This window comes from Paroedura picta, chromosome 6, assembly GCF_049243985.1.
Source record: "Paroedura picta isolate Pp20150507F chromosome 6, Ppicta_v3.0, whole genome shotgun sequence".
Lineage (NCBI taxonomy): Eukaryota > Metazoa > Chordata > Lepidosauria > Squamata > Gekkonidae > Paroedura > Paroedura picta.
This window is the reverse complement of record NC_135374.1, coordinates 26703204-26727276: the sequence shown is the minus strand read 5'-3', so window position 1 is coordinate 26727276 and position 24073 is coordinate 26703204. Positions and strand designations below refer to the sequence as shown.

At 40.6% G+C, this 24073-nt stretch overlaps 1 protein-coding gene across 12 annotated transcripts in view; it reads right to left on the bottom strand.

The window, feature by feature from the left end:
* Positions 1 to 24073, bottom strand: part of NBEA (neurobeachin) — a 438607-nt gene that overhangs the window by 246475 nt on the left and 168059 nt on the right. For all 12 annotated transcript variants that reach the window (XM_077341872.1, XM_077341873.1, XM_077341876.1 and 9 more), the window contains 3 exons: positions 21160 to 21224; positions 13711 to 13819; positions 9375 to 9541 (listed from right to left, as the gene is read on the bottom strand). In XM_077341872.1, coding sequence (XP_077197987.1) covers positions 9375 to 9541; positions 13711 to 13819; positions 21160 to 21224 — 341 coding nt within the window. The remainder of the gene's footprint in view (positions 1 to 9374; positions 9542 to 13710; positions 13820 to 21159; positions 21225 to 24073) is intronic.

Below are 24073 nucleotides of genomic sequence, written 5' to 3'. Positions count from 1 at the left end.
AGGTGGCATGAAAGGGGACGGGGCAGGGGTGGGAGGAAGAGGGGGGAGTCCCCTAGCATAGAAATACGTTTCCCAACCGAGGAGTAGCAACTGGGCTCAAAGCCTCTTGGGTGTTGTCCCCAGGCATGTGCTTCGAAACGCATTTGTTTTGTGCCAGTAAAGACTCACCAGCAGCTTCCAAAGTGAAGGTTTTTCTTAAGGCGAATCTGCTTTGTAAACGTCATTGAAGCAATCCATAAATAGCTTCTGAGGCTGTGTGAAAAGCCACGTGTTGTCCCTGCAGCTGGCTTTAAATGTGTATGGAGTGGAAGTAATGTTAGTTTCCCAAACGCATAGTGCAAATAAATGCTGATCTCTTGGTTTGCTGCTACAGAGACCAGCAGAGTCAGGGGATATTGGAGAGGAGATTAGAGGCTAATGATGTAGCTTGGAAGCTCGCGTGGGGGAGAAGGCAGGGCAGGAAAGCCCTTTTGAGAGATAGAGGAGCAAGCTGGGAAGATCAGAGGGGAGAAGGGGGGCTGGGAAGTAGTGGCGAAGGGTACAGAGGAGAGCGACTAGGATGATCTGGGGCCAAGGGACCAAGCCCTATGAAGATAGGTTGAGGGAGTTGGGAATGTTCAGCCTGGAGAAAAGGAGGTTGAGAGGGGACATGATAGCCCTCTTTAAGTATTTGAAAGGTTGTCATTTGGAGGAGGGCAGGATGCTGTTCCCATTGGCTGCAGAGGAAAGGACACAGTAATGGGTTTAAACTACAAGTACAACGATATAGACTAGATATCAGGAAAACAATTTTCACAGTCAGAGTAGGCGAAGGCGGGCCAGGTTGGGGGGTGGGTGGGTCGGGAGGCGGGCGGATCAGGAGGTGGGCTGACAAGCGGAGGGTCAGACATGACTCGGTGCTTGCATAGGGGATACCTTTACCTTTACCTTACATAATTAAAATTTGTTGCATTTTATGGAAGTGGACTGAGCTGGGGGGGAGTAATTTTTTAAGCCCTTATATGTTAAAGGAGCCAGTATAAGAACTATATTTCCACAATTAATGTTGATATGTATTAACTTAAAGGTAAAGGTAAAGGTATCCCCCTGTGCAAGCACCAGGCCGTGTGTGACCCTTGGGGTGACGCCCTCTAGCATTCTAATGGCAGACTCAATACAGGGTGGTTTGCCAGTGCCTTCCCCAGTCGTTACCGTTTACCCTCCAGCAAGCTGGGTACTCATTTTACCGACCTCGGAAGGATGGAAGGCTGAGTCAACCTTGAGCCAGCTGCTGGGATTGAATTCCCAGCCTCATGGGCAGAGCTTTCAGACTGCATGTCTGCTGCCTTACCACTCTGCACCACGAGAGGCTCTTATATATTAACTTATGATTACAATATTGAAATTTATTTAGAATATTATTTTGTAGAATGTCACAAAATATGCACATTAAATAGACTTGAATTTTTCTGACTCTTTCAAATAAGCAAATTGGGTAGTTATGTTATTGCAGGTTTAAAAAAAATCTTAACAATAATAAATATGTAAACACATATTAATGACAGAATTCAGTTTATTCTTGAAGATGAACATCATTACACTCTGAAGTTCATCCGTTTTATTGAACTTCCCACTGGGAGTGCTAACATGCGAAGGTCACAGGATTAAGTGAGCTGTGATGACAGCAGACATGGTTTTCTGCATACCTGAAAGGATTTACCAAGGTACTTAAAACACTATAAACATAAGTACTCTGCTATTGTTCCACATAGCAAAGTACTTCAAAATGCAACACCCCTGTTCAATGAAGGTTTACAACCTAACTAAAAGCCTTTGATGCAACAGCAAATGGAAGCTAATTCACTACGCTTAAGTATCAGAACAGCTTATTCCATAACTTTCACTTTCCTTGTGTATTACATTATTTTTTTAAAATCCCTTGTGGACAGCTGGAATACTAAAGACTCCATAGTTCCCAATAAAGCCACTTGCCATGGCTTCTTAATTGGATGAAATTACAAGCTATGGTTAGTCCTTTTGCATATAGTTTAAGATTTAAAATCATGACTTAATTATATATTGGAACCCTGCTTTGTAGAAAAGAAAGCAAACTACAGTTTTGTAGTTTCATATAATTTAGATTACACTGGATTTTTGGGAACTAAGAAGTACAATATCTGATTCACACAAATCTGTAAAATGTTTTTGCTACAAGAGACCAACATAGTCTTCCGAAATTTGTCTAATTCATGTGGTTATCAAGTTTTCAACTTCCTTATATAAAAGGCAGAATAAATCCTCACATTCATCATTATACCATACAATCCATCAAGGCTGCAATTATGAATGCTAGCATGAATATAAATTCCAATACTGAATGGGAGAAGCCCCAAATTATTGTCAGACTCTTGCTTGCTGTGAGGAATGCAATGCCACTGCTGATTTTAACCTGTTTGTATCAACAACTTTTTAAATTAATTTTTAGCTCAAATTTTTCTTTGTTTTAACTCACTGTATTATTATATTGCATACTGTCCTGAGCTGGCTTGCTGGATAGGGTGGTATAGAAGTCAAATAAATAAATAAAATTAATAAAGTAGAAAAGAAACAAAGGCATCAGCTGTCCCTGATGTAAAACGAATTAATAGTGAAGACTTGGCTAACGTAGGGGAACTTGTAGAAACTTTGATGGAAAGTGTGCCCACAGTGCTAAAACTTCAGAAAAGCTGGTTTTATAGCACATTTAGAGAAACAGATTAATGATGGAATTCTATCAAAGAAAGTCCAAGATGAGTACAGCACTCTGGGGGAAAAAAGTTAAAGCACAATGATAATTATTTTATTTATTACATTTCTAGAACTCCCTCCTGGGAAACTGGCTCAGGATGTGTGCATCATATTAAAACATAATAAAAACAAAAAAATAACATTTAAAATTAAATTTAAGTTACAATTAGCATCAGCAATGCCATCAGCAGTCCTGGGTTGGGTCATTGTCAGATCTCCCAGAACTTCATGACAGACTGGGGCATCTTTAGTAGGGGAGCCCAGTAGTTGTTGTTTCACTGGCCCCAACCATAAGCCTGGTGGAAGAGCTCTGTCTCGCAAGCCCTGCAGAACTGTGCTAATCAGGGTCCAGATCTGTTTTGGAAGTTAATTCCACCATATAGGGACCAAGACAGAGAATGTCCTGGCCCTGGTTGAGGCCAGATGCATTTCCTTAGGGCCAGGAACCATCAATTGATTGGAACCTGTGGAGCACAGTGCTCTTTGGAGGGTATACATAGAAAAGTGGTCTCTTTGGAAGACATCCAAAGAAGCCAATGTAGTTGCACAGAAAACTACAGGATGAATTGAAAATTAAAAAGGGTGTGTATAAGACACTGTGAAGGAAGCACAGGTTATTAGAAATTAGAAAAAGCTCCCCCCCTCCCTCAGCAATGGCACCTTATCCGTACAATATCTTTCCCCATCAGGTTTCACGCTGAAATGTTACTTTTTATCCTGTTTTTAATTAAGAGGTTATTTTAACATCATTTTATTGTCTGCTTTTTAATCTGAAAACTGTTTTAAGGCTCTTTTAAAGCTACTCATTAGTTTAAAGCTACTCATTTATGTTCTGGGCGGGTTAATACTGGGAAGTTAATAGTTAACTTTTACTCAATTTTATTTTGCAAACCTTCCCAAGCAGGTACTCTGGATAAATGGTACAGGAAATCTCTGAATAAATAAATATAGGAAAATTGGAACAGATTTGTGTGGTCAGCTTTGTGTGGCCAGGTAGACAAGTTCTGTGTGGAACGGTTAAAGAAACCGAGTATGTTTAGCTTGAAGAAGAAAAGATGTTAGAGCACTCTTTGCATAATTGAAGGGCCATGAAATTGTTCTCAGCTGCTTTAAAGAGCACAACTAAAATCTAATGCTCTGAAACTATCTTCAAGAAGAGAGGTGATCTGGATTGCTTGCAGTGACACGTTTTGGGACCTGATAGCCTATAAGGCTGTTTCCAACTCTTGATTCTTAGGATATGTTTATATCTATCACGGTAAAATAAATCTCTAATATTTCTCAATCTTATAGGTTTCTCCTCTTGGGCTTAATTTCTTTTCTTAATTTTCATGTTGTCAAGCTTCCTTTTTAAATTAGTAAGTGCTTTATTACAATACTAGCAATAAAGCTCAATGCAAGCAGGAATACAATGGGTGCTAGGACCCAGGGGACACTGGGAGGTGCAGTTCTCTCTCTGTGTGTCTCCCTCTCTCTCACAGTGTGTGTCTCTTGGTGTGCCTCATAGCAGGAGGCATAGCAGGTAATCAGGAGTAGTTTGTAGGAGGGAAGAAGGGCGGGTGTGCAGTTTGGGGCAGCTCTGTCAGACTCTCTCTCCCTCACTCCGTCGCAGCAGAGGTGGCTCTCTCTGTGTCTCTCTCTGCCTCCCTCGCAGCAGGAGCAATATGGGGGAATGAGGGCTCATGTTCAGTCTGGCAGGGCTCTGTGTGTCTCTCTCTGTCACTGGAGTGTCTGAGAGGAACGTGGCTAGCATCCAGGGAGAGAGGGCGGGAGCTGTAGGGGCAGGGCCAATCAGGGGATGAGCCCTATTCCGACTTGGACAGCCAGACACGTTCCACCCCCCAGACTGTTTCACAAATATATAGAAGATCCATAGATAAGGACTAGCCGTAAAGCCCATTACATGCAGAAATGCAACAGGTGCTAGAGAGCCTCCCCCACAGGCGCCATTGCCCCTGCTGACGCCTGTGCTGCCTCACCTGCCATTCATCACCATGAATTCCCTCTGTCTTGGTGGAAGGGGAGCCGGCAGGGCTCTCTGCCTCTCTGCCGCCTTCCCTGGTGGCGAGCCCCACCGTAAGTGGCAGGCCATGAGGCCACGTCCTCCAGTGGTGGCAGCTCGGTCACGCAGCGTGCTGCGTGGGTGAAGCCTCTGTCATCGTCGTCAGCACTGCCATCATGAGGCCACCGCCTCCAGTGCCACCTCCTTGGCATTGCAGCCGCCACGCAGAAGGCTAGGCCGGCGTTGCAGGTCCTTTGCCCTCCGTGGCCGGTGTGTGCATGGGCACGAGGGCAGGCAATCTGTGTGTGGCTGGGTGGTGGGGCTGGCCCTCTAGGAGCCGGCCCAATCCAGGGTCACCCAGCTATGCCGGTGCCCAGATTGGCTTATATTCCAGGCTCAGACAGGCTCTCTCCTTCATTTATACAGCCAATGGTTAAGATTATGTTGGCATGATGTTTCCAAAGAAGTAATTATCTAGTTTTTGTGTGTTTTTATGATTAATGTCTACTAGATGTATTTTCAAGACCAGAGTAAATAGAACTGCCAGGGGCTTGTTGCAATTTAGTAAAGTTAAAAATTATTCCAGTGATTTGACTCTATTTTTGATATAGATCTTTCCAATTGTAATATTTCAATACCAAATTTAATGACTGAGACTTTGAAGCTTCCTTTTTTATAATACCCATTTCTTCAGAGAAGACTAACCATTCTTTTCCTAAAATGAACTGGAGTCTATTGGACTAGCAACATTTTATTCTGGTCATGATTCCCACTGAGCCAGGCTCAGCATTATCAGAGAAGAAGCTGAATGAACTGGAGGACAATAAAGAAATGGCTCATGGAAGCCCCAGTCCTAATAGGATTTCCCACAAACCCAGAACCTCAGCCTCCTGAGTCCATACACCAATAGCTTGAAGTCAAGACCTCAAAACAGGGAGCCACAGAAGATTTTCCAGATCAAGTTACAGCTATCCTTCCGCCAACCTTCCATGCTCTGTCACTGCCCAACAAGAACAGAGGCAGTGGGCCCATCCAGTGGAGATACAGTACTAGGATTCCAGATTGTACTCCAGCCCTTAAACCAGACCATTGCTTCTGTTGACAATTCATTGTAGGATTCTAGCCTCATTTAAGCCTTGACAAGATTGATCCCAGGTGCTGCCTTCAGGATAGATAAGGCTAGGGCTGTTTCCTTTCAGTCTAGTTAAGACTTGAGCTGAGAGCAGAATTTTACTGATCAGTTGGTTCACAAACCTTCAAGTCTATGCTGCAGCCCTGTGCCCCAGACTATCAAGGAAGACCCTGCTCCTACTAAAATCCTTTACACCAAGACACTTAAGTGTCAGAACAATTCCTCTTAAGATTTTGTGGACGACAGCCCACTTCTCTAGATGCAAAAAGTAGGCTTTAGTCCATGAAACTGTATGCTAGAATTTTGCTAGTCTTTAAAGTGCCACTAGGCTCCTGTTTGGTTTTGCTCCGTGAGAGTAACACTACCACTCTGAAATCATTGGGTTTCATTCTGAGATAATAATAATCATTCATGGTTTCATTTTGGTATTTTATAATTTCTTTGGAACCTTATCTTACTATTCCCTTTTTAAGCTTCTTATTCTTCCGATAGTCATTTCATATATCTTCAATATTCAGTTTCACTTTTTAGGTGGGATTTACTTAAGCTCAACATTTCGGCTAGAATCATTCCTAAAGATGTCATTTGCTTAGTTAATCTGTTTACCTGACAGCTTTTTGACTACTCAACATCTAGCCCTGCTTAGGATGCATTTGACTATAGTTGTTATTTCTTCCCTATTCCACCTCTGGCTGTTGTGTTTTGCACACTACATTTAAGTCAGTGAAATTTACTTTGGTTACATTGAAAGTTTATCTATAATTATACAGTTAATATTAATCATTATGATTATTATAATATATATGATGTGATGTGTGTGATGGGCTGATAGGAAGGGCACACAGTAGTCTTGAGGCTCATTTGGTTGATGCTTATTGTGAATGTGGCTCACTTTAAACCATTGGATGAATACCACTGCATTAATGCTGTTGTTCCCAGACAAAATCCTTGAGCTTCCATAAATGTTTCTTTTTAGCACAGATAACTACTACACTGTTCTTAAAAGCAACAGTAAGTCCATCTTCCTAATTTTTAGGGGGGGGAAATAAGAGTTTGGTATCAAATATTATAGATTTATTCTACTTCATGTCCAAGAAGTGAAGGGAAACTTACAAAGTTGTCTTCTTAATAATTTTATTTGGGCAACAGATCTACAAAATAGGTTATTCTAAGAGACAGTGAGTAGCTGTGTTGGTCTGAAGCAGCAGGACAAATTTTGAGTCCAGTGGCACCTTAAGACCAACAAAGTTTTATTAAGGTACTAGAGGCCAAGAACGTTGCATTCAGGAATACAATGGATGCTATATTAGGGGGGGGTAGACTAGAAGAACTCTGTGAATGGCCTCCCCCTCGCCCTGGGACCTAGAAAGGCTACAGGCAGCTGTTAGGGAATTCATCAGCAGGGGCAGCTCTTATGTGGCAGGGATCTCCAGCCTCCAAGCATCAGAGGGAAGTGGCAGGAGGAGGGAGTGGTCAGGGGTAGTCTATGGTTGAGGCTGGGTTTATCAGACAAATGGGCTTACTTCAGGCTTTGCTATTACATCTAGCACATCCCTGCTCTAATGATTGCAGGAGGTAGGAGGGATTTTGCCATCTTAACTTTGTGGGGAAATGCTTTTTAAGGGCCTATTATGCACAGCCGCTGAAACGGTGGCATGGAGAACGCGGAGGAGGAAGAAGCAAAGCAAACCGCTTACGCATGGGATGGAATGCAACGACGGCAAAACCCAGAGTATCCAATTATGCATGCGGCTACTCCTGAGCCGCTTCTGGTTGTGCCCTGGTCCCGGGAAGCTCCACTTGCTTCCTTCTCTCCCTCTTTGTTCATCGTTCTTCTCACGGGGCTTTGTGTCTGTGGGCTAGGTCTTTCCTACTTCCCTTTCCCCACCTTTCTCCTTAGCATCCCCTTTCACTCTGTCACAGTGTCTCCTCTTTGCAGCACCACTGTTCCGTGGGGGAAGTTATGCTGCCTCACATCATTTCCATTCCAACTTCTGCTGCATGGCCTCCCTCAGGGCATTGCTAATGACATTTCCACATTAAAAAGCATTTCCTTAAAAAAAAATAATCTTACCCTACAGGAACAAATGTGCCTACTAAAATGAATGATAGATTCAGGTGGGTAACTTTACTGGACTGAAGCAGTATAAAAAAGATTGTGTTGTGTCATCTGTGTTGTGTCAACAAACTTTGAATCAACCTTAAATGCACCACTGGACTAAAACTTTGTTAAAATGAATGATAAATTTGCTGGTAAATTCAATGATAGTGGTAGAACAAGTCAAGCTAGTCTTACATGTATTCTAGATCTGAGACTAAATATATTTTGGTTGAACATTAAGAAAAGCTCTTAATGTCAGAGTATCTCAGAATCAATTACTGAGGGGTAGAGGCTAGAAAGTCATCTTTATCTCTAGGTTTGGGTTTCCTGAACTGAATGGTGGATTGGACTAGATCATCTATATAGCCCATCCAACTCTAGAATTCTCAGTATTTTGACATATCAAAAAAAGTCTTGTATATCCTTAATTTAACTAAAAATGCATTTTCAGATTACATAGAGGCCCACAGGAAATGGATGATGGAGCACAAGAAAAAAATGGCTGCACATTTTCTTGCGTATACAGTATTTAAGGACTAATACCACAAAAAATGAAGGATAGGTGGGCTAGTTTCAAGCACCACTTGCCCAGGTCTAAATATGCTGTCACATTTTTATCTCAGTTCTTTCTGGGGCCCCGCGCATGCGTGACAGACCCATGCAAATGTGCATGCACGGACCTGCCACGCATGTGCATTTGTGCCCGGCGGGGGCAAAACGTGCACACGTGGCAGTTTCGCGCATGCTCGTTTGCGCTCCCAGTAGGGGACACAAACGCACATGCACGGAAGCTCTGTGCATGCACAAAACTGTGTGCGAGTTTGCACCCCCGTCGGGCGCAGACATGCATGTGCGGCAGGTCTGCGCATACACGTTTATGCCGCCGGCATACCAGCAGCCATGCTTCCCTCTCCCCCCCCTCCCGCAGCAAGAAGCTTGCCTGGCCACAAACTAATTGGCCGCTTCGGCAGCCAATTTGCTCACGGTCTGGCAGGGAGAGGGAGCCGCGGCCCGCTGCCAAAGCTCTTGCAGCCCCGCACCGGGCCGCTGAATAGGGGTTGGGGACCACTGGTTTAGAGCATCTCGTTTTTTTCTCCACTGAAATAAAACTAAGAAGTTTTGCTTTTTAAAAAGCCATTATTCTGAGGTGTAGAAATTGATACTGAACAACTAATCTGCCCTGTGACAGCTGACAATCTTAAATGTTTCATTCAGTACTAGGCTATTCCTTTGACGCATGCTGAGTTGTGTGATCATGAACAAATGCTGGATGATTACATCACAGTTCTGAATGCTTACTATAAAGATGACAGATCCCTCTTAAAATACCAATTCGGAGGTATATAATTATGTCACAGTGATTAAAAACATACCTATGTGAGACAGCTCCCCAAGCACCATGCTTATTTGTTAGGATATTCAGTATTTTTTGTTTCAATTGATTGGCTGTAACATGATCTCGATGTTTGGCAGCACTGATAAGATGGTCACACATCTTTTCTTCTTCTCTTCTGTCAGCAGCATATTGGGCACACTGTGACTAGAAAGGAAAAAATAGTTTTGTTTCAGTAAAATCTAGACATGTGGGGCTTTGCTTACCTTAATGTTTCCTCTTTTGCCATCTCTAAAGTCATTATGAGCCTTCACTACAAACTGTGCATAAATTCAGTACAATAAAATTTGCTTAAGTGATTTCTTTTATCAAACTACGTAAAATATTCTACAGTTGAAGGGGAAAAAACACTGAATCAGATCCAAAGAACAACCAGTACAGCTCTAAAGGTAAAGGTAAAGGTATCCCCTGTGCAAGCACCGAGTCACGTCTGACCCTTGGGGTGACGCCCTCTAGCGTTTTCATGGCAGATTCAATACGGGGTGGTTTGCCAGTGCCTTCCCCAAGTACAGCTCTAGTTCCCTGCATTATGTAGCCAACTGCTCTGCTCCTAATGGTCAGGTGAATAGCTTTATGAAAGCGGAAGTCTTCCACTTTTATAAGGGCAACTTTTCACCAAAATTCAATGAAACAATACTTTAAACATGTTTACCAAGAAATTGCTTTCAGAACTCTGATAATCAAATGTGGTTCTCTATGTGATCTGATAGGCTGGTATTCCAAGATACAAGACCATTTATTGTTGACACTGTTGTTTAGAATACCTGGAATATTAAATTTATTAACCTCCAAATGCTTAGGTTTTTAATATATAAATACATGACATTTATTATATAAATAATAATGAAGGCAATGAAATAGTCAAGAATATTTAGAATATTTAGACTTATGTTTTAACTTTGGAAACTTGTTTTGGTTTAGATATTATTGTGTCATGTTATAGCTTTATAACCTTGAAATTATTTTACTAATTATTTTGTTCCTGTAATAATTGGGAACCTATCTGAATTTTTAGTACACATGAAGGAATAACAAAGTTGTGTGTATTTCACTGAGTGCTTCCATGTTATGTGAACACAATTAAATACTGCACATTTCATGCATTTTTGGAAAAGGGTTTTTTAAGGCATGATAGGGTTAATTCAGTTTTCAATTTATCTTCTTGTTCCAAGAAGCACCAATTAGTACAATGATCTTCTTCAGTAATGAGGTTAATATTTCATCAACTCATTGGACAGTTAAATCAAATTTTCATTTTTCATCATGAGCAATTATAGATGCTAACAGAATGAAAGGATTTTGCGTGAAACAGTGTTTCTAGAATAATTGGACTTTCTCAATAACATTCATATAACAAAAGTTCTTAGACTAATCTTTATGTTGAATGTGTGTGTGTGCATATACACACACAATACTTTAATTCTTCATACTGTATTAAGCTATAAAGATGAGTAAAAAGGGTACACACTAGCAGAATTACTTAAGCAATGAAGATTTTTTTCATGAAGTTAAACCTTTTGAATCTGCCATGCATAACAAACACAAGAAGTAGACATGCTGCAACTGTGTGCATGTCCAATTTCTACACTAAGGTAAGGATCTAAATAATGTGCTGAAGTACCCTTATAAGTACTCTAAAAATTTTAAGTTTTCTGCTGCCAATAGCAGCTCACCTGGAGAATCTTCCTGACCTTCTGGAATGGCTTTTCAGGATACTCAAGAGACTATAGGGAGAAGGGTACCTCAGATGGCTGGGTATGCACACAGGATCCCTGTCTGTGGATCTTTAAATTTTATCCTTGCTGTTACTTTGTTAAAAATCATCTATCTCACATGGCAAACTCATATTCTGACATATTAATGTGACAATAAAATATGAAAAATATGAATTTCATGTTAGAGAACGGTTTTGGTTTGCTTACTAGAAAATTGACTTAAAGTTTCCCCTTAAGGGACATTGGTTAATATTCTAAATTATATTTGCTAACTGAAGCTGGAAGTTAATTGGATATTCTTATTTTGTCTGGAGTTCTGACAGATCTTATACCACAACAAATTCTTCAAAGGGCAGATAACTCAATCTTCTACTGTCATCTTCAGTTACAATATGATGCTCTGATAAATATCAAATGTTATTTACTGTTGAAGCAATATGAAACTTTACTTTGACATACACACTAAATTGTAAATGTGTTTAAAAACAAGCAACAACAAAAAACCCTTTAACTCATAATATCCAGAATATGCTTGGTAATACATTTGTTGCACTCCCATATGACAAGTGACTGTTGCCTGGGCTGCCATATGAAGTAAAGGTTTTATGTACTGAAAAACAAAATATCAGATTTAAAGACTAGTCAATACAATAAAAATAATTTTTCAAAGTACAGAATTGTATACATTAATCCTGAAAAGCTGCCTCTCCCACACTAATTCATTTTGGGGGATGGGGGGGGGGAGTTAGTCTATACTTATGCTATATTAATAAATTGCTTTGGCTCTTTCAGGGATGTGATCCAGTTTGTATGTCACTGAGTTGTCCCTCAGAGGCTGTAATGCCCTTTAGGGGACCTGGACAGAGTCTGCACTTACTTTGTTTATTCCATTGTCAATCCTGTTGAATTCAGATCGATTTTAACTCGGGTCTTCCTCTCCCCCCTTTCCATTGAAACAGGAAAGTGTTCTGCACATGGTTAGGGAGGCTCAGAAGAGGGGGGAGGCAAATAGAAACTCTTTGTTTTCTTGAAGGGCGGGGAGAGGATCCAAGAAGTCAGAGGAGGGAAGAAAAAATACTTTCTTTTCTTGAAGGGGGGGGAGAGGATCGAAGAAGGCAGAAAAACATCCAAGACCGACAGAAGTTGAGAGAAATTAGGGGCTTCTCCTTTAAGACAAGTTTGTCACATGACCACCTGTGGCCAATCATGGGTTCTCTACCACGGAGGAGAGCCCAGCTTCAAAACAATGCGATTTTAAAATATATTGAGCATTAAAAGCACTCTAAGATATCACACAATAAAGGTAGGGTCACTCTGGATCAATCCTTCTTGCTGCAGAAGGAAAATTTAAATCGCCTCAAATCAAAACAGAAATCGCATTCTGTGTAGAGGGCAGGGACTGAATCGACCTGGGATTGGAATAAAAGCTCCGTGCAGTTTATACCTAGGTCTCTCTAGAGATTAGTTTTAATTCTGGGAGAATTTCAAGTTCCACTTAGAAGTTAGCAAACAAGTATTGCCTATGATGTGCTTTCACTTACTAACAGAGGTTGAACAGTCATATCGATGTAAATTTTCCATTTATGGGAATTCAGCACAGCACAATTTTATTGTATTCCTATGGCTCTGAGTATATTATGATGGCCTTAATAAAGCATCATAATTCTTGACTCGTGCAGTGGGGGAAAGAAGAATTGATTTTTATACTCTGCTTTTCACTGTCCAAAGGAGTCTCAAAGCAGCTTACAATCGCCTTCCCTTCCTCTCCCCACAAAACACACCCTCTGGCAAGACTGCTTGGTCAGAACAGCACTATCAGGGCTAAGATGAGCCCAAGGTCATCCAGGTGGCTGCATGTGGAGGAGCAGAGAATCCAACCCAGAATAGAAGCTGCTACTCTTAACCACTACAGCAGGCTGGCTCTGCGGTAACTTTATCTTTGGAATTATCCAGTCTTCCCCTGTTTTAAAATGAGATAGTTATACTTATATGACTGTAGTACTGTCTAGATCATTTCAGGCCTTTTCCCCTTGTGATAAAAGTGTGGATGTTTGGGCATTCCGCCTTATCAGGCTGACAATTTCTCCAGAATGTAATGGCCAAACAGGCTCTTTGAATGTAAACACAGATTATTTCCATTGTTATCGGAGTCAGTAGCAAGCTCCCCAACTGAAACATTCAAGCAATGTTATCATCACCTAAACATAATATAAAGCATAACAAATACCTGCATTGTTAAACTCATATAAAGGGTGCACCTTTTGAACAAATTCCAATTGTACTCTTATAAAATAGAAGTAAGAGGAATAAATATGAAGAAGTTTTTAAAAGATAGTTGCATGGGCAGCACCGTGGGGAAGGGGAGAGGAAGCACTTCGCATCTTTATTAAATTGGTATATCAAAAGAGTAGGACTGAATTACAGTGAAGGGATTAAAAAGAAATGAGCTCCTTATGCTTGGCATTTACCAACACTTTAAGTTATTACTTTAGAAATACCCTCAGTCTAATTTCTCTTTTAAAAAATGTTTTATGGCATTACAGAGTAGGTGGCAGGTGAGTGAAAACAGAAAAGCAGGGATTCATCAGCTTCCGATCTTACCTCAAATTCTGCATGTTTATGTACATCTTCAGCTCTCTGCCTATTCAAAATAAACTCTGCCTCATTTGCAACACGTACTATGTGGTCTTTCATTGCATGACACAATAATCTGGAGAGAGAAAAAGTTAAACTGCATTCAATACTGATATATTCTATGGGGGAAAAAACTCTCATAACTGAATTGATTATGAACTACATTTCTTACCCTCAACAGAAAAACAAGATGTTCAGAATAAGATTAGTCCGCCAGATCCAACAACATCTAACGGAAATTGTATATTCAGCTCACTGTAATATCAGATCCCACAATTAAGCAGCAGTTGTTCATAAGCAATTGTTTTATTTGGCACCTGCTTGGATCCAAGCACAGGGGCTTGGATCCAACAATGCACAGGAGGAAATGTAACTTCACTTAGTGCAGTTCTGCTTGTGTAAAATCTTGAGCAACACCTCGGCTTGCCTTCCCTATATAATTTAAAGTGCCTAGAAATTCCATAGATCTTGCACAAGAAAATATGGTTATTGTAGTCTTTTTTTCTGCATAAACAAAAATAAACTCTGAATTGGGTCCTATGCAGAAGGTTAATTTTTAAAAGCTAATCATTGGTAATTACTTTGAATTATACGAACTTTAAAGAGTCTGCTAAAATCAGTACTGGTAACACTTCTTCTCCAACACTTCAGTCCCTCCTAAAACAACAAAACCAAACCTCATAGGCTCTCTGGATGAAATCTAATACTTAAAATAGGCTTAAAAGGCTGATCCAGCTGAAAACCATCAATGTGTTATCACAGCCTTTAACAAAAGCAGATTTAAGGCAGTGATGAGTGCTTTGAAAATCCTGCCTTTGTATTTTTGCTTCAGTGACAAACATCATTGGAAATTTTTTCTACAGCCAAGGGAAGAGTCAGGTTCTCGCCTAGAAGCTTCAGTCTATTTTATAATGAGACCTCTTGTAGTAATGTTGGTTGCGGCTGCCTGCCACAAAACCTGTAAATATTTACTGCTCAGTTACCTGCCCTTTAGTATGAAATGGCCCAGATACATTGTGATCCAAACAGCTGCACTACATGTGCTCCATGAGGCCTTAAAATGTTGCAAAGGATTCAGCAATGCTGCAACTATCATATTGTATAACACTTCTTGGATGTTTCTAAAACATTTGCTCCTCAAACAAACAGGTTCTTAGCCTGTGTAGCCACTCCGCTTTGCCTTATAATCGAATAAATAATATTCACCTACTTATTCTCTTTTAAAAGATGATATTGAAGGAGAATTCAGAAGGACAGAGTACATGCTACACTGAAACACAAATCCTGACAGCTGCTTCTGTTCTGAAGAAAAACACAAGAAGTAGGAGGAGCCAAGGCCCAACAGTTAGAAGGAGGAGGAGAGTTGGTTCTTCTATGCCGCTTTTCTCTACCCAAAGGAGGCTCAAAGCGGCTTACAGCCGCCTTCCCTTTCCTCTCCCCACAACAGACACCCTATGAGGTGGGTGAGGCTGAGAGAGCCCTGATATCACTGCTCGGTCAGAACAGCTTTATCAGTGCTGTGGCTAGCCCAAGGTCACCCAGCTGGTTGCATGTGGGGGAGCGCAGAATCGAACCCGGCATGCCAGATTAGAAGTCCACACTCCTAACCACTACACCAAACTGTTCCACATTATCCTTACAAGTTAATGTTTGAGCATGTTGAAATCTGAGGTAAAAAGTGTCTGTCGGTGTGGGTGGGGGAAACTGGATAGCTGGAGGGCTGACTTAAGGGAAAAAAATAGCCAGTAAGGAAAAGGTTCAGCAACTCTTCCTCCAGCCGCTGCTTCCAGCCACAAAATTAGCCTCTTATTTGCTTCACAAAAAAACAGCCACCAGAACTTTCTTACATGTGTAAATGCAAGCAGAGATGATGTCAAATTTTTCATCTCTGCTGGTTTGACTTGAAAACTACCGTTTTAATTTTGCTTCCTGCGTGTGAATCAAATTTATTTATCTTTACTGTTATGCCATTTTTATCCTGTCAGACTTTTCCTGTAAAAAGGGATGCATTTTTCAATGTCTGACAATCTGACAATTTGCCTGACATTGTCATTTTTATGGTATAGAAAGTGCATAAAAAGAACAAATGAATTGGCAATACTAGCAATGAAAAACAAACAAAAGACTTGCATTCTATGAAAAAAGAAGTACAATGAGGGGAGAACTATACAACTCTACATATAGCATGCAATGTCTCCAACTGACAGCAAAGCAGGATGGAAAACTGGAATTTTCTCATTTAAAGGTTCATAGCTAAGAACCACACATAGTCAAGAAACTGTTGTGGCTTGAGTTAAATACATCACAAAATATGATTAACATGCCAGTTGCTTGGAGTAACTTTTAATATTTTGTAAAACATGGATCTTTCTCAAAGACATTTATTGTAAGCCCCCCTGAGCCCTTTCAGGGAACAGCGGGGTAAAAATCAAGTAATAAATAAATCAAAATAAACATATTTGTCTACAATGCACAGGACTGGCATTGTAAGGTCACAGAAGCTGTAGCATATAGTTGTATTTATTTCCATGAGCAACAAGGGATGGTGAATAAATTAATAAAACTCTTAGGAACCAGCTAACAGTTCTAAAGTATATTACATATTTTATCTGAAAGTTTTATTTTTAAAATACACATTTTCATCTTTTTCCTGTTAAACCTTACAACATTTTTCAAGGGTAGATAGCATTAAAACAAGAACGAAGACAGAAAAGACAGAAAGGCAATTAAGGAAGAATATCTGGAAGTAATTTAAGAAACAATTATGACAATCAAGTCCAAAAAACCACAAAAACAGTTCTATCATCCTAGCAAGGATTTAGCTCTTTTCCTTTTTGACAGGTACCTCTGAGTCCCCTCCTGGCTAGTATGCTTGGAAAAACTTTGGGGGTGCACGCAGGTTCACATATGCCAGCAGGATTACTTGTTCAAAGAATAAAAATTCAAATTTCAACAGAGTTAAAATACCTTTCATTGTAACTTAAGTGCATAAACTTCAATTGGGTTCCTGGCACTAATCTTATTCCTACATTATAGTCTGCGTGGTTACTACTCTTTGCATTTAGAAATGTAACTGAATCTGAAGTCAATGCTGTATTGCATATGCATAGGCCTGAATCTCAAAATCAAAACAACTGCTTTTGCATTCCTAAGGAAATCTAAGCCTGTCTTTTTCCAAACAAACACAAACACACACAAACACACACACAAGATGTTACAGAAAGTGAGTGGAGATGATATGTAACATGGGAATTCATCATTAAGAGAAAAATTAAAAATCCAAATTGCCAAATGCTTAGGCACACCTAAAAAAACAAACCTTCAAATCTTTAGGCACACCTAAAGAAGGTTTTTAGAAGCCTTTTATAATACATGAAGTCATATAAAAAGGAACAGGTATAATTTCAAAAGCAAATTGCGGGATTTTTCAAATCTGTTGTATATTCAGTTTTTAATTCTTTTCACCATTGAAACAACAACTACAGTAACGAAAACAATGAATTGTGCAAATCCAATTCACAAATTCTACTGCATTGCTCTTCGATTCACATTTTAAAATTCAATCATAATTGCATGGTAATTATATGCAATTTTACATTCCATTAACCTTGCTTTGTTTTAATTATAAAGCTCCTTTGTTAGATTCCTTTAAATGATCCAGTTTATAATTTCAGGCTGTTCAAGGGAGCAGTTTAATTCTACTGCCCATTCATCAACTGTTTATGTCGTTAATTGTTGACAACAGCACAATTGCATTCTCCAGCTATGATTGATGAGCTGCATTCAAAACTTAGCTATTAAATAGAATAAATATTTATAACTATTTCCTCTTTGCCAACCAGAAGGACAAAATCAAAAACTGAGGAAATAAAAGCTGAAACATTAAGCGCATGCTGATACACACACATACACATATTTATATGGGGGGGGGGGGGAGAAAAATGTGATTCCAGTGATATTGTGGACTGATCAACAGTCAGTCCACTAAAAGCAGCCATAATGAAGAACACAAAATTCCAAGTGTCCAAATGCTTGCAACCAGGATTTCCTGAAACCCTGGGGTTTCTTGACAGCTCTGGAAGGCTTTGCTGAATCGGTGGGAGTTAATTAATTTTGCATACATTTTTTTTAATTTGTTAAGCATTTATTGGGTGATATGCAGCCAGAATGTGAGTCTCTCTTTATATCCTGGACAGTGGAGTGATTTCAGTTACTAAATGACAACAGCAGGCAAATGACGATAGTTGGTGTCACTACCAATACTGATTTCTCCATACCTACTGCATATCACCTCTCTGCAAATCACACTTAATCCAATCATTTTTACTATTGTCAGCCACTTGTTATTGTCATTTACCTGCTATTGTCATTTGGCATCTGAAATTACTCCACTCTTCAAAATATGAAGATACGATGGAATCACATTCTAACTCTATCTGAAGAAGTGAGGAGTGACTCACGAAACCTCATATCCAGCCACAAATTTTATTAATCTTTAAGGTGCTACTGGACTGCTCTTTCCTACTGTTGTATATTCAGTTATATCCAGTTATATCCAAAATTCCTAGCAATGTGTGGACTTCAGTGTAGTTGTTGACCTTTGCCACAGATATTATTTCAAATTCATATTAATTATCAGATGTTTTTATGTAAGTGGTTTATTAGGGCAGGTTATGTTTGGTAGAACCTGCCCTTTCCCCTCAATGAATTGCTGCCAGATAACTAACAGCAAAGAAAATTATGTAAATTCCTCCCCCCCTCAGATTTATATTATATACATACATACATACATACATACATACATACATACATACATACATACATACATACATACATACATATATATATATATATATATATATATATAACCTAGACATAATTATTATTACTTAGAAGATTTATTGTCCATCCCTCCCTGAAGACAAGTTCATATCTTATATTCTAGAAGAAGAAGGTTGGTTCTTATATGCCGCTTTTCCCTACCCAAAGGAGGCTCAAAGCGGCTTACAGTCGCCTTCCCATTCCTCTCCCCACAACAGACACCCTGTGGGGTGGGAGAGGCTGAGAGAGCCCTGATATCACTGCCCGGTCAGAACAGTTTTATCAGTGCTGTGGCAAGCCCAAGGTCACCCAGCTGGTTGCATGTGGGGGAGTGCAGAATCAAACCCGGCATGCCAGATTAGAAGTCCGCACTCCTAACCACTACACCAAACTGGCTCTAATAATCAATGGAAACCCCATGTGTGAATATTTAAATCTATGGATGGGCTCACATCAATAGCAAACTTGTGAGGGGGGGGGCTCCAGGTTTGCAGAAAAATCTTGGAACTGTAAAACTAGGAACGGGGTTTAAGTCCTCCTAAAACAAGAGCATTGTCTGTTCAAGCAAGATAAAGATCCAGTACTCTCGGTGGGAGAGTCACTGCTACCATTTCCACAATTGAGACAGCAAAGTGGCTGTGTGGGAGAGCTGCTACCACCAACTGAGGCAGTGAAGCAATCACTGCTGTTGAGGCAGCAAAGCGGCCAGGGAAGCTGCCATCACAGTTAAAGAGGATGGTTGGGCAAGAAACCAGCACTACTGCCATTGAGGAGGCAAAATGGCCAGGGGGACATGAAAGCTGCTGGGCAGCTAGCATAGTGGGCAGCAAAGGAAGGAAGGAAGTAGGCAGAGCAATAGTAAGGAGGAAAGGGTGGTAAGAAGTACAAGGATAGTAGTGGAAAGGTATCAGACCATCCTGAGCAAAGAAGGTGCAACAAGAGGGCAGGGGAGAGGTAAGGACCACTTTTGAGGATAAGGGGATAAAGGAATACAATATGAATGGGCAAAGATGGGGGGAGGAGGTGTCAGTGAGTGAATGGGTAGAGAAATGTGGCTGAGGGGAATCAGAAAACAGATGAAAAAGCAGAGAACAGTGGGGGAATTTTCCTGTAAATTTCTCATACATCTCTACTTATCCGTATATTTAATTTTCAATGACCGATTATGCACGGCAAAAACCATGCTGGGCTACTGCTTGGTCCTTGAATCAGGGAAGCATGCCCTGCTTCTTCCCATGTATGCTGGGGCTGGAATGAGGGGCATAGGGCCCCTACTGCACGATGGCAGGGCTGCGGCATGCCACTCTCCTACCAAGGTGGGGGAATGCCGCAATGCTGACAGGGGCATGCCGTGTCCCTGTAAGGACACCGATTATGCACAGTGCTGGCCCAATGGCACTACCCCCAATGGCGCCCACGGCATCTCAGGGAAAATGGAAGAATCTGCGTTCGCTTACTATGGGCCATCTGAGGGCCTGAGTCGAGCCAGGGCTGGGCAGTGGCTGGGATGGCAGCGATGTCAAGCATAATCGGGGATTAGCCCCACAGCCCTGCTGCCGACAGCCCGGGCATTCCGCCCCATGCACAATCAATCAATGTGGCCAAATCTGAGGATACACAAATGTGGCAACTAGAACCTGGAAAGGACAGAACAGATCTTTTTATAAATCTGAAAATGTTCCAGGTTTGCCAAAAAATCGTATTAAAAAAACAAATACACACTATGATTAAAAAAAACAAAAACAAATGATAAAAGGGTTTAAGAAGCCCTCTGTGACTACTGCCAGCCAACCACAATTGTTCAGCCAGTATTCCAGGCTATGTTTCTGTCAATAAAGGGCAGTTTGGCCTTTGAGAGAAACCTTATTAGGGCCAGGCCTGTGAGCAACCATCAGGCAACTGGATTCAACATATGAAGAGAAATAATGCTACTATGTTATCAAGGTGTGTCTCTATTATTTACATAGCATACTACTTGCTCAACGAATTTTATGTATCTCCGAAAGAGTATGCAAAAGGCAATAGATGTCACAAGCTTCAACAATAAAATTACTATCATGAGTTGGGTATCTGCATTCTACTAAATTAAAAGTAAAAAAAAAAATGGAACTCAGTAGCACCTAAGTCTTAATTATTTTTTACAAAAAGCAAGAGCTGATTTTATGTTATAATATTTCAAATTAGCCAAAAGAATTATGGCAAAAATAATGTCCGTTAACTGTACAAATATATTATATTATATGAACACTGTTTTTGGAAAGCAGATGGGAGTGACAGATGGATTAGCAGATTGGGTTTCTTATATTCTATCTCTAATAACAACGAAATAAAACTCTTGCTACTTAAGTAAAAAGGTAGTTCAATTTCAGGGAGGGAAAAACCCTCAAGTTTGCACAGGTGTTTTCAGGTTATAAATGGTAAAATCCACATTTTATATAGAAACAAACATTTCTCAAAACACCTCTATTCTAAAGCTGTTCAGCTAAAACACTATTTTCCTCAAGTGTTTCCCCAGAGCAGATGGCAAAAGTATCATCACCCAATGGAATTAAGGCACCAAATGACTACTAGTCCAAAATCTTTAAAATTAATTACCTTCCTTCATTGATGAGCTCAATAAATGCAAGTCCTGCATTCTTCTGAATGGAATTCTGCCATTCCTAAAGAGGGAAAAGAAAATACAGCTTTAAACGAATTTTTAAAAAACATGCATGTGTTTAATTTTGATATATCAAAACATGTTTATACAATGTTTTGCAGAGCCTTTTCAGGCTACCATATGCACAGTCTTATAAAATCTCCATTCTATGATGTTATAATGCTATGAATAACACTGCACCAAAATGTTAAAACTATGCACTGATTAAAGTTTTAATGAATGGTCCGCTTTAGTAAATGATTATTCACACAGGACTTAAAACATGGAAAGATAGTTCTTAAACTAAACATTTGTACAGGTATTTTGCAAATCAAAGAGGTTTACTGGGCAATTTTGGTATACTAATTACAGAGTAGATTCTAAACAAGATAAAATTATGTTTAGCAGTGAAGCTCATTTAAAAAGTCTACTGTGTACTGTCAGTTTTATGTCAATCTCTGCCATAGCATAATGAACAATCAAAGCTATTTTTTACTGCATATTTTAAAGTAAGTTTTATGTTGCATCCAACGACCATTTGCAATTTCCTTAGGGAAATGGTTGGGAACTAGATGGAAATTGACTTCTGACTGTGTTTTTAATTTTTCAGTTGTTAATGGTTGCTGGAAAGTCAACACCAGCTGAGACTACAAAATACATACGGTATATTCAAAAGAAATAAAACAATATGAAAAAATATTTCAGAAGATTACTTGCTTCCCCATGTTCATCAATATCTTTTCAATTTATTGATTACACCTTTGATCCATCTTAGAACTAGTGATGGGTGCAAAACAGATCACAAATTTTGGGCAGTTTATGGTTCACAAACTAAAGTTCGTGGCAGGACAACTGGCATGAACTTCATGAACTATCAAGAAACTCATTGTGGTTCCTGAATGAATACATTTTCAAACACATTATCAGTACTCAATAAAAATGTTTATTAAACTTTAAAGCAACAGGAAGATTAGAATTTTCCTGCCTTGGAAACTCCAAAGCTTAATGGCCACTGTTGACTGTTACCCATTCTGCTCTATAGGATCAGAATGTTCTATATATATACTTAGCTCAGTTCTGCACCCTCCCCTCTATTTGGTGTGAGGAATTAGAGCGAGGCAAGGAACTTGTTAAAAGTAGAACACAGTCTTGATTGTGAATACCTCTTCTCTGGTGGGGTTTGAGTGTGAGGTAGACTCAGGCCTCTGAGCCACCCCCATCTCTTTGCTTACATAGAGCAAAAGGTCTTAGTTACTGGGTGCCTAAAATGAGAACCCACATTTATAACCTCCCTATCCTGATTGTGAACACCCGCCTTCTGGTTGTACTGGGGTGTTAGTTGGACTCAGGGTTTTGAGCCACTCTGTCTCTCCTCATGCCAAGTAGAGGGACTTAGCTATTCAGTATGTCAGCGGAGGACCCACATTTTATACCTTCCCACCCTTCCTGATTGTAAACACCTGACCCCTGATTGGGTATGAGTGTTAGGTGGACTCAGGCCACTCTGTATCATGTGCAGGGAGTAGGAACAATTTGTAACCTGGTGGCGGGACTGTCCCTCCTTGGTCTGGGCAATGCCTCAACAAGTCTGGATAGAGAAGTCCTCTGGTTGCCACTGGTGGGCAGTGAGGAACAGGTAGCTGTACTGCTGGCTGCTCCAGAAGTCTGCAATGAAGTGTGAAGTTCTGCCTTGTGCTCTGGAGAGTTGAGCCTTAACCACTGCGAATGCAGAATGTTGTATGGTGGGCAATACTTGCTGACTCATGGTCCCCCATCAGGGGACAGAGTACCAGGGTGCCAGTTGTTGCAGCAGTTGGTGAATGGCCACATCTTCCATGCGGGAGAAGGGTTGGCCATCTATAGAAATCATCTTGCTGATGAGGTGAGTGACTGCTTTCTGGGCCTCCATGAAGTCCTTTGGATGGTACTGTCAACATCCTGAGGGAATGACCTCTTGGAGGGTAGTCTTCATTGATGTACCACACATGGCACTCTGTGGGGAGCCTGCAAGACAGAGCTCTTCCACTAGACTTACAATGGTGGAAGTTCCACCAGACTTCTACCAGTCCTAGCACTGACCTGGTGGAATGAGGTCAGGGAAGAGCTGAGGGTCCTGATGGAGCTGTCTCAGTTCTGCAGGGCCTGTAAAATGGAGCTCTTCCACCAGGTCTTTGGTTGAGGCCAACAAGGGACAACTGGGGCCCCTCCTCTGGCCAACGCTTTCAGGGACAACTTTCAGGGACAACTGGGGCCCCTCCTCTGGCCAACGCTATACCACTGTGGGATGGTAAGTGAATTTCCTCCAAGCCAGGCTGGATTCTGGAGATTTTTGATGGAGGGATAACTCGGGCATGAAATTGGGGTCACTGTGGGTGGGCAGGTAGTTATGAGTTCCTCCACTGTGTGGGGGAGGGTTGAACAAGATTATCCTGGAGGTCCCTTCCAATTCTATGTTTCCATGAAATGTTTCAAATAAATAAATAAAATAAAATGTGGGTAGGGGGAGAGAAAAACAACAATGCATCATGGGAATATGTAAGCAAATACCTGTAATTTATATATATGTATGTATGTATGTATGTATGTGTAAATTTTATATATATATATATATATATATATATATATATATATATATATATATATATATATATATATATATATATATATATATATAAAAGAACCTTTGCTATGTAGCTGAAATTAACCGGAGAAACATTAGCCGCCCACCTTAAAAAGCAGTGGTCCCTCAACCTTTCTGAGGCTGGGGACCGGCAGGGCATCGGGCCACGCCCACGCATCGGGCCATGCCCGCGGGCCGCGCATGCACGATGCCCGGCCCGGCCCTGATTCCCTCTCCCCGCCCTCCCGCAG